Raw genomic sequence first — 11,472 nt, 5'->3', positions numbered from 1 at the left:
CGCGACTAAAGAAAAGATGATCCAATACAATAACAAAGAGTTATCCGCATATTGCGGATAACTAATAAATTCTGATGTTTTTGAAGTAAAAAGGCTAAACATGCGTTTTTTTTCTTCAAACCTTTTATTAGACACCGCATATAAATTCTCTCAAACATGAAAACTATAAATTACAATCTTCTACATAAATATATTCAAGGTGATGATTAATTTGGCATTTTATGGACGGAACATTTTATAATCAATAAATTATTCTTTGAATGGAAATCTGCCAAAAAATAAATAAAAAGTATCAAAAATGGAATGTGATAAATTTTCAGCAGTTCTAGGCCGCACCTTCCTAGACTGTAACTCCTTCAACTTCAACTGTCCTAGGTTGCCGATGTTCAAGCACTAATACTGTAGCAGACTCCTGTAAAAGAGTAAGCCTCTGTACCCAGCAAAGTACAAGCTAAGAGGAGCATGCAGCTTGGGACAGTGCTGGCCTAGGCTTGGTGCCTACTCTAGCACTATCCTAGGCATACGTCAGAAGTCTGGTGGCTTCCAACCACTGACTGACAGCATTGACGAACATAAAATCAGATTGCCTCATCCTCTCTCGACCAGCATCAGTTGATAAATCACATACCATGTGGTACAAGTCCGCATGAAACTGAAAAAAATAATGTAATATTTATTTATTCAAGTTTCTTACTAATAGAACTGTCTTTGATTTCCCCCTTTGCACATTCCAGAGTTTTCACATCCGATCCGATGTGTGCAAACTGCTGAGTTTTGCTAGGCTATGTAAAAAGGCTATTATTACAATATAAAGCCTTGTCTACACTATTAAACTTTATGTGTCAAAAAAGTGTGATGTTGTATATGTATACTAAATATGGTAGTGATATGCCCAAATAGGGTAGTGATATGACATCATCATATCCATATATGGGCACATCACATTCTGATAGTGTTCCTACTTTCTCTTGGTGCATTGACCAACCACTAACCTGCGTTCCTTCTGCAAAATCTTCTGAGAAATCCTGATCATCTTCCGTGATCCTAAGTTTCATTGCTCGGTGGCTTGATATCATCAGCACAGACCACTGATCCTGAAAATACAGATGTGCAAGAGGGAGAAAATTTATAAGAAAATAATTTTATTTTTATTTTTTTCTTTGCGAAGTGATAATGTTGAAATTATTATCAAAATTAAATAAATTGTTTTACATCAGCTGGTGGAGTTTCGGACAGATTTTCACATCCCTGGAGGATGATTCTATCTCGTCCAACATCTGTGTTCCACTTGCTGTAAGAGTATGTAAAGTATGAGGCAGTCAGTGCCATCTGGCGGTAGGTAGCAACCTCGTTCTCAAAATCCTAGTAAAATTAAAAGAAAACATTTTTTTTAAATCTTGGTTTTTAACTCCTGATCAAATCTGGTACTGTACCACAAACTGTCTTCTCTCATACTCATTATAATATATCAGCTAATTTTCAGTGCTGTATCTCCACATTAAAACAATATTACACTAGTATCATAGGCAAATCCTTTAATACAGAATCCCATGTCTATCACATGTGGCCGTATCATGAAAGAGTCTATGATATGCTGTATAACATAATTTGCTTTCGATACGGGACAAATTTTGATACAGAACCGAGAAATGGATGAATATCTCTCAACAGCCAAAAAAATTAGCATTAACGTTCGGGCAACACTAGCCATTCATTTTATATCTACATATGTCCTCAATGGATAGACCAATACAGTGCTATTCATGATTGAAATGTTTTTGATATAGTTTTGATAGATATGTCCTTGCTAACAAGCTATGCCTAATTAACTACAATACTCCACTGTTTATCTGACAGTCCAGTGTGTGAACTACATTGATTATTTGTTTTGAAGATATTGAATTGAAAATTAATGAAGCATGAAATGAATACACTGATAACCAGCTTGCATACCTGATGATGATTTGAAACCTTTTACTCCTAAAGCTCTGTCTACACTATCAAATGTGCCTAAATATAGTACTGTAGTAATATACCCAAATATGGTAGTGATATGACATCATCATGTCCACATTTTGTCACATAAAGTCTGATAGCTTAAAACACACTTTTAATTAAGCAATCAGTGTACCTTTGTCATCTTAGCAGTGTTATTACCTCCATTTTGACCGAATACACATAGGTTAATGCAAGGGGAGGGGCTGGTAGTGGCAGCCCCATTACAATGGTTTATAAATTATTAACATTGGAACAAGAGGAGTTAAATCTGTTTAGGCCTATACCTATTGCTTCCTCATGGCAAGATTGTGCTTGATATAACATGCTGGATAAATACTATGATTATTAAATGCAAAAGGTAGGACATTTGAACATTTCTAGGCCCTCAGACTTTTTCAAATGTCATATAAAAAATTACCTTTTCCTGAACGCTAACATATTTCTTTGAATCTGGTTCTGGGAATAGATTAATACCAACATTAAACATAGCCTGAAAGAAAATAATTAATGTATATTGTGTTAAAGCATAAAGGGGGAGGGCACAGTGGAAGGGAGTGGCATGCCAAAGATGGTTATGAGGTTGAAATATACCAGTTGGATGGAAGAATCTGACACACACTCAACCTAATAGCAATAGTTAATACGTGTTTTAATGTAACAATAACTTTTTACGACAGTACCTCAATAAGCTTTTGCGGTGACATCCACTTGTTTTGCAGAAACTCAAGTTGCGGTTTAGGATCAGTATCTGGTGTTTGACGGAAACAACAAACTTCTCCCTTTTAAGAAAAAACACAAACGTATTAAAACCACCTGTATTCCTCACCTTGATCTCAATCCCGACCTCAATAAAAGCTAACACCCTAATCAACATACAGGTGGTCCTTGTAAGTTGGCCACCTGTATTCCTCACCTTGATTTCAATCCCGACCTCAATAATAGCTAACACCCTAATCAACATACAGGTGGTCCTTGTAAGTTGGCCACCTGTATTCCTCACCTTGATTTCAATCCCGACCTCAATAATAGCTAACAGCCTAATCTACACACAAGTGGTCCTTTAAGAAGGCCACCTGTATGACTCACCTTGATTTCAATCTCAGCCTCAATAATAGCAGCAATGATTGTAAGCTTGGCATGATTGAGTCCTAATGGTTGTAGCTCCCAGGATTGGAATGGCATGTTGATGTGACGGTCCTGGATGCATGCAAATGGCCCGCTCTTGATGGTCTTGAAAGACAACATGTTATTCTCTGTAAAGACAACATTTTTTACTCTGTAAAGACAACATGTTATTCTCTGTAAAGACAACATTTTATTCTCTGTAAAGACAACAGATTATACTCTGTAAAGACGCATAAATGTACCAGAAAATGCTTTAGGATTTTGATATTTCATTTTCCATAACCTGGTAACACATAAAAATAGTATGTATTAAACATTACGGAAAAACATTTTGCAGTTTTTTAGGTAGTTTATATCAGCTGCTGCTTTTACGTATTTTTTTCGAGAGCTTTTACAACTTTTGTTCTTGATTGACACCGAACTGTTAAAGGTGATGTCGTGAATAATGTTGCCAAACTTTCAACAGCATAGTAAAATTAAGATAAACTGCACTCAGTATGTATTAAAATATTAACATATCAAACTTTAGTTTTTTGCAAAATTAAGAAATTATAACATGAAAAATATTTAATAGTCAATGATTAAATCCATTCAAAGTACATAGAAATTGACACTGACACACAACCTATAACTAATTTTATGTTTTATTTTTTTAAAGACACTAATGATATGGGAAGATAATTACGCATTAATAATCACTGTTTAAAGGGTTTCTGTAAAACTGGGATAAGTTGTAGAATCATTGGCGTCGCATTCAATTTACGTGAAATGCATGACATTTTAGACTTGATAGATTTCTTTAACTATTTTAGAAGGTCAGTGCAAGCGGTACGATAAATGATTCTGACATGATCTCGTTAGGTAATTTGTCTGATAACAGTTACACAGGTCGGTCACTTGTAAACCGTGTTATTATCCCAATTATACACATAAATGGGGCACCCATCCCGTGAATTCCGGGGTCAGTCCCAAAGGAAGAGTGTTTGGGATAATGTACTAGGTTCCAATAGTAAGTATTTGATCTAAAGTAACCGTAATCTTTTAGACTTAACCTTTTAGTCATTTGGGTTTTTTTTGCGCCTAAAAATTTGTAGTTTGACGTAAGGGCGCTGGTGTGGTACAGCGATAAAGACATGTTCTTCATTTGTTCGCAGTTTTGATAAAAATTATTAACATAAATCTGTATAGTTCTACTGTAAACCATGTTAAGGTCATGTTAGGTCATGTTAAGGTCATGTTAGGTTGATATCCCTTTTTTTTATACAATTTTTTATAACATAGTAAGGGTCACTGGAATCAAAGAAGTTATAGCTTTATTTCCATTACTCCTTCATTAGCTTATTGACCGTTATCTTAGAGCCATTTTCCACTGGCTGAATTTGTTTGCGCGAATCAAAAGCGCAGAGAGGGATTTGGAAGATAGAAACATGACTACGCATGCATATAGGCATTTCAATCCGCCCAAACAAATTCGGCTAATGGAAAATCGACTTTATTATTTATTAAGATTTATTATTCTATATACCTTCATCATATTTAATATCTATAGAGCCATCTAGTCGCCAATGCTTGCCCTCCGGACACCAGTACGCAACTTGTGGTTCCTCACTGTAAAGAACATCATCTGGCAGTCTACAAAAATAAGAGAGTACTACGATTTAATAAGCATTCAGATTTTATTCTTTTGGTATATGGACAAATAAACCTATCGAGTTTAGGAGGTTTATTTTATTAATAACTGGATCTGTTGTGGCATCCTTGTGTGCATATTTTTCCTAAAGTTCCTGGTTTTTATCAGATAAACAATATATAAACTTTTTTGGCATTAATACTAGTATACTCTCTCACCAATATAGTGGATTCCCACGTTGTTGAGATCATTTTGAGGTCAGTATGACAGGATATATAAAAAATAATGACAGTCCGGTAATGAGGCAAATTTTAACAACACATTTAAAAATGACCAGATGCCGCCTATCGGATTGCTCTACCCTTTAAGGTGACACGTATGTCTGGTTTTAAAAAAAACAATGTCACTAAAATTGTCCTGTTTGGACTTAACATTGTGCAGCAGAGATAAGAACATAGTGTGTGTCAGCATTTACACTGTTTTGTCACTTAACTATAATGACTTATATGCAAGTGCCTTTAATTTAGTTTCTTCTGGAATAATCTTCCTTTAAGCCTTGTCTAAACTATCAAACTTTGTGTCACAAAAAAATGTGATGTGCCTATATACGGACATGATGATGTCATATCACTACCATAATTGGGCACATCACTACCATATTTGGGAACATCACATTTTTTTTGGTCAAACTAGATTGATAGTGTAGACAGACCTTAGGCTTTCGACACTTCTATTAATGGGACACTTTTTTTGGAAAGGAACAAGAGGCAATATGTGTTTTAACGCAATGGCCAACCCATATTTAAGGGACACCCTTAATATAAAGGGTAAACTTTCTTGTAAAATGAACATGAGATGAGGTGATATACACTAAGCCCAAATCTGTTTCAGGGGATACACATATTAAGAGTTTCTTTAATAGGGTCTACCGTTAAAAAAAAAAGAGTTTCTCTGCATATCATCATTACATACCTTAATGTAACACCTATGGGAGGTGCACCCAACATCTCGGCACCTGCCATTGCTTTGGGGTCAAGTGTCTGGCCCATAGGAAGTGTTCCGGATAAGGTACCATTCAACTTGGAGTCACTATTACTGGGATACTGAACAAACTTTAACTCATCACTAGCAACTGCCAATGCAAAAAGAAAAAGTCATTTTCATTTTTTTCAGCACAATAAAAAGCACAAAAACAATAAAATACATTAGCATTAAAGATAACTTAGAGGAATATGTGGCAGGGCACCGTAAAGGGGGAGAGGGTAAGCATAAAAAAAAGATAACTTAGAGGAATATGTGGCAGGGCACCGTAAGGGGGGAGAGGGTAAGCATAACAAAAAGATAACTTAGAGGAATATGTGGCAGGGCACCGTAAGGGGGGAGAGGGTAAGCATAACAAAAAGATAACTTAGAGGAATATGTGGCAGGGCACCGCAAGGGGGGAGAGGGTAAGCATAACAAAAAGATAACTTAGAGGAATATGTGGCAGGGCACCGTAAGGGGGGAGAGGGTAAGCATAACAAAAAGATAACTTAGAGGAATATGTGGCAGGGCACCGTAAGGGGGGGGGGGGGGGGGGAAGAGGGTAAGCATAACAAAAAGTAGAATTTAAAATCTGGAGGTCATGGGTTCGAGTCTTACCCGAGAATTACATGCGAATTTACAAAATTACGTCAGAGCAGGGCAAACATCTAACCAATTAACAACTATATACAGATTTTTGTAACATAAATATAAAGTGTTTTTGTGTCATGTCACCTTGTGTCATAATCCAGTTTTTAACCGTCTTCGGCTGCGGTGGGAGGTCAAGTATCTCAAAGGTCATGACCCCACCTAGCACTTGATACGCCCTCAAGATAACTACGTCTTCGTCCTCTTCCTCATCCTCATCATATTCATCCTCATCTTCCTCCTCATCTTCTTTCTTCTCTTCTTCTACAGCATCACCTAAATATAATAATGATCACATTTCTAAAAAATTTTCTTTACATAACGGATTAAAACAATACTGTTAAACAGATGGTTTGAGAAATAACGTTATAATAAATACATTCTTAGACTAGTTTGGATCCAGAAAATTAAAACAATTATTAAAGAGATGCAACTCTTTTACAGTATAAAGTTAACACAAGTCTTCTTTAGATAAATGATAGGGGTGAAAATCGCATGGAATAAATAGGATAGAAAGTCTCTCCTCCATCATCAGCTGTACACCAATAAGGCTGCGTTTACACTAAGATTAGATCAATCATCACATGTACACCAATAAAGCTATGTTCACACCAAGATTGAATCCACAGAAAAAATTACCAAATTAATTGACTGAATTACCAATACCAGAATTCAAGCAATTTAAAATCATAGGAACAGAAGAAAATGTAAACTGCCCGGTGAAATATTACCTAGTACGTTTGAGATGTTTAAAACTTTGAAAATTACAATGAAACAAGCTTTATATTATAAATAATTTTGTAAAACTTGACACAAAAAAACTATTCCACCAATATATGCAACAGGTCAAAGAAAAATGAAAAAATTTCATAAATCAGTGTCTGAAAGTGATTCACCATAAAATATTAGCAACTGTTGTAATTTTTTTGACAGGTAGGACTTTTTTTTTAAATAAAAATTGAAATATGATATATCAAATATTAGACATGACAATTGTAAAGTCATAACTTTTCAACCTTTGTTACTTCATAGCAATCATTTCAAAACAGGGAATTTATAGATATGGGTATATCCAGGTGGAAAACGGTACTGTAATTCCCTATGTTTTTTAAACCAAAACATATCATAGTTAGGAATCAACAGAATTGATAGCAAATATATATTGTCCCCCTGAACAAATTATTAGTTAAAAATCCTTGTTAAATAATGCCATATGTCACATATCTATTTTAAAAATGAATCAGAAAATTTTAATTTTAGAAATAGTCAAATTCTGGTTAAATTTAATTATATGTTTTTGTCAAATCATTTTTTTGTTTGTTTGTTTTTTCTACAGAAGTGAATAAACTTGGCAAAATGGCCTATCAAAGACGGATTTTATTATTCTTTTTTATTTTTTAGGTTTTTGGGACAATATTTACATCTTTATTATGACACTACATTCTAATTTAAAAAACGAATATATACAAAGAAACACAATGTGTTTCCCCCATAGTTCCCCCAAGAGTTTAAATGTCAATGCATCAAACTATCAACATTTTAATACACTTATAGATTACCAATAAAGATCGTAAAGGTGTTTACAATAAGCATTGCATAATCTGCATTGGGAGTGGAATTTCTGTTTAAGTGTTAGATAAAGAAAATTCAATAAGATCGAGTGCAAGCCACAAAAAATATTGAGAGATAGATTTTTCTTTCCTGTTGACAGCGGCGGCGTCCTTGGCCATTTATCTAAATGTTGTTATACAATTTAGTTTGCAAATGTTCATCTATTTAATATAATTTAATTTGGTTTGTAAAAAGTGACCGGCTGTCAGAAAGCGAAAACCTGTACAAAAATCGTTCAAATTGATAATTTTTAACAGCTGCAACTGTGTTTATGTAAAGACGGCAACAAAAAAGGAGAAATTTTATTCACTCCTTTGCTAAATAGTTTGATAGAGAGGCACAGGTGCACGAGGGTTGGTGGAGAACCCACACAGGTCATTTTAAAAGGGTCAGCAACTGATGGTAGGATGTAGTTGGTAAAGTTGCTCTCACGCAAACGCCCCTTCTATTAACACCAGGTCAACAGACACGCGACTACTCCTCTAACCACCGTCTGAATATTCACCGCTTTGTTCCAATCCAGTGATTTTACAAATAAAACTAATTTTATTTTACTTCTATTTTTAAAATTTCATACTTTATTAGTAATATCTTCTGTCAATTATTAATTTATACGCTTTGTACACATATTATTATTTTTTTCAGATTATTAATTAAATTTAATTTTTAAAGGGTAATCAGGATAACAATCTATTCTACGTTATTTGTTTAGTATTTTTTGCTTATTTTACTGTGCAAATCCATTGAGATCCAGCCACTGACATTGGTGTTGGGGTTTAGTTTTCAAAACTAACCTTCTTGATCAACCTTTGGTTCCTCCTCCTCTTGTGGTGTTGCCTCTGGAGCTGGTGTTGCACTTTCCTTTTCCTTGTTTTCTTCCTCATTCACTTCATTATTTTCTTCTTTATTTATATTTTCATTTTCTTCCAAACCCTATAACAGTTGATTATGGAAAAATCACTAATATTAAGCTCTGTCTACACTATCAAACTTTATGTGATTTATGTGATGTGATATTATGTGTCAAAAATGTGATGTGCCCATATATGGACATGATGATGTCATAGCACTACCATATTTTGGCACAATCATGCTTTTTTTTGTCAAACTAGTTTGATATTATAGACAGGGCTTAAGTCTTATGTGTTTACAATGTATTTTTCAATAACATAATAAATTTGGGTCCTTTTAACTTCGGATTCTAAGGTTTGGTTTAGGTTGAGTTTCTAATTATAGTATCACACAAACCTCTGTATTTTCTTCCGTATCTGGTGCGCCCTCTTTTAAATCATCCTCTATCTTCTCTTCCTCCTTCACTTCTACAATTGGTGGCGCTTTTTTTTTCTTTAGTTGGTAAGTTTTACAATGATGCGAGTAGTGGTCATATTTTGTCTTGATCATTCGTACAGCCACGTCAGATAGCGCAAAGTGCTTTGGCAACTCAAAACCCTGTTTTTCACCTTCAAATTCAAATGCCTTGAACCTGTGAAGTGTACACAATTTATAATAATATTTCTTTTTTATTTAATATTTTGCACAGAGGCACCTCACCTCACTAGCTTCAAGGTGCCTCAGATAACAAATACAATCTTATTATATTATCATGATATTATTCAAATTAGTTTCAGTACATTTTTTATAGTTAAATGGCTGGTAATACTAATGATGCTTACTGGTGTATGACACGTAAATCAACGTTTTAAACACGACTGTGCGTTAATAAGCGTCATTACGCATTCATCGTCCCGTTTCATACTCATTATTAAACCATGGAAATTTTAATGAAGGAAATAATTAATGTGTCTCGGTGAAAACCTATTTTTAAAAATCTAATAACATTCTTTTAAATTTGTTTCAATTGCCAATGACTTGATTTATCATATGAAAATGAAATAAAATTATGCTCCATTAGGTAATTAAAAACCTTGGGGTCATTCTCATACGAACGTTAAACCTTATGTTCTGTGGATTTTATTTAGGCACGTATGCCAAGAAACCATTGAGTCTGTGTTGAAATGGAACATAAAAAAGTACACACAAACGATTAACATTACAATATTACTGTAGGCATAGCAATAATTAGCGACAGAATAATGTTGACAATTGTAATTGACAACATGGCCAAGGACACTTGAATTGAAAATATAAGATAAATATATAAGTATATTAAATAAATAAGAATATGTAGTACCTTGGGTTCTTGGTCAAGTTTCCCCACATCATGAGAGTGATCTGTGGGCTTGAGTGCACTATTTGTAGATTTCCAGTCTCTGTGTCAGCTAGGTCGGAAGCCTTCTACACAAATAAACAAAAGATAACATTTTATTTTATTTTTTTACATTTTTAATGATGCTCTTTAAATCAGGCTTTTAAATTATTTTTATTATTTTAATTCATAATGATGGGCTGTAATTCCAACTGTGTACAGATTTGACAATGGGCTGCAATGTCCTCTGACTGGTAGGTAATTTAAAGCTCTGTCTACACTATCACAGTTTTTGCGACAACAAAATGTGATGTATCTGTGTATTGGTCAAATAAATGAATGAAATGTGCCCATATATGGATATGATGACATCATATCACTACCATATTTGGAAACTTTTTGTCAAATTAGATAATTTAGACAGAGCTTAAAAGGACTGTTGATACTAGTGGATCAGGAATGCTAACAGTTTATTGTTTATTAACAGCTAATCAACTATTCATTTTTTTCCAATCAGGGTTTCTGTGGCCCAGTACATTTGCCTGGTTTTTTTGTGAGAATTCCGAAAATACAACCTACTGTGATTGTTTGAGTTACGGTAAACCTTCTGACTGATCAAATCAGAAAGAAATTATATGAAAACAAACCATGTCGTTAGACTTTGCTGTGGATAAATCTATACCATTAACATGCTTGAGTCATATGGCCGAGCGGTTAAGGCAGGGGCGCCGTTTACCGTACCTAAAGAGCCAACAACATCGGCAAGGGTTCGAGGCCGACTCGCTCCTAGTTCTGGTGGTGGAACAAGTCTTCTCGGATAAGGACTATAAACCGTAGGTCCAGTGTACAAAGTTATAACCTGTGTGTACTTTAAAGAACCCAGTTCATTATTCGAAAAAGAGTAGGGGGTTATCCCGGTGAACTGGTTCACAGAATAACTGTACAGCACAATATTACCAATCTTGCATGTATCATGCATGTGATAATGTAAACAATCTTAACAAACCAACATTGATGCTTATTACACAAGCAAGGTAAAGTTCACTTTATGACAATCAAATACATTTATATCAAAACTATATTAAGCTTTTGTCTAAACTATCAAACTTTATGTGACAAAAAAAATGTGATGTGCCCATATATGGACATGATGATGTCATCACTACAATATTTGGACACACTTTTTTTGTCAAACTAGTTTGATAGTGTAGACAGAGCTTTAATCGGCTAG

The 11,472-nt window shown here is 34.5% G+C and overlaps 1 protein-coding gene across 1 annotated transcript in view; it reads right to left on the bottom strand.

The window, feature by feature from the left end:
• Positions 1-96: 96 nt before the first annotated feature.
• LOC140053876 (dynein axonemal intermediate chain 7 homolog) overlaps positions 97-11,472 on the bottom strand; it is a 58,394-nt gene continuing 47,018 nt past the window's right edge. The window contains exons 7-18 of the mRNA XM_072098609.1: positions 10,227-10,330; positions 9,284-9,518; positions 8,830-8,968; positions 6,512-6,700; positions 5,726-5,885; positions 4,649-4,755; positions 3,085-3,251; positions 2,679-2,777; positions 2,417-2,488; positions 1,213-1,362; positions 993-1,094; positions 97-652 (exon numbers count right to left, since the gene is read on the bottom strand). Of these exons, the coding sequence (XP_071954710.1) occupies positions 515-652; positions 993-1,094; positions 1,213-1,362; positions 2,417-2,488; positions 2,679-2,777; positions 3,085-3,251; positions 4,649-4,755; positions 5,726-5,885; positions 6,512-6,700; positions 8,830-8,968; positions 9,284-9,518; positions 10,227-10,330 (1,662 nt within the window). The 3' untranslated portion in view covers positions 97-514. The remainder of the gene's footprint in view (positions 653-992; positions 1,095-1,212; positions 1,363-2,416; positions 2,489-2,678; positions 2,778-3,084; positions 3,252-4,648; positions 4,756-5,725; positions 5,886-6,511; positions 6,701-8,829; positions 8,969-9,283; positions 9,519-10,226; positions 10,331-11,472) is intronic.

This window comes from Antedon mediterranea, chromosome 7, assembly GCF_964355755.1.
Source record: "Antedon mediterranea chromosome 7, ecAntMedi1.1, whole genome shotgun sequence".
Taxonomy (NCBI): Eukaryota; Metazoa; Echinodermata; class Crinoidea; order Comatulida; family Antedonidae; genus Antedon; species Antedon mediterranea.
Note: the sequence above shows the minus strand (reverse complement) of the source record. Positions and strands in the feature narration are given on the sequence as shown.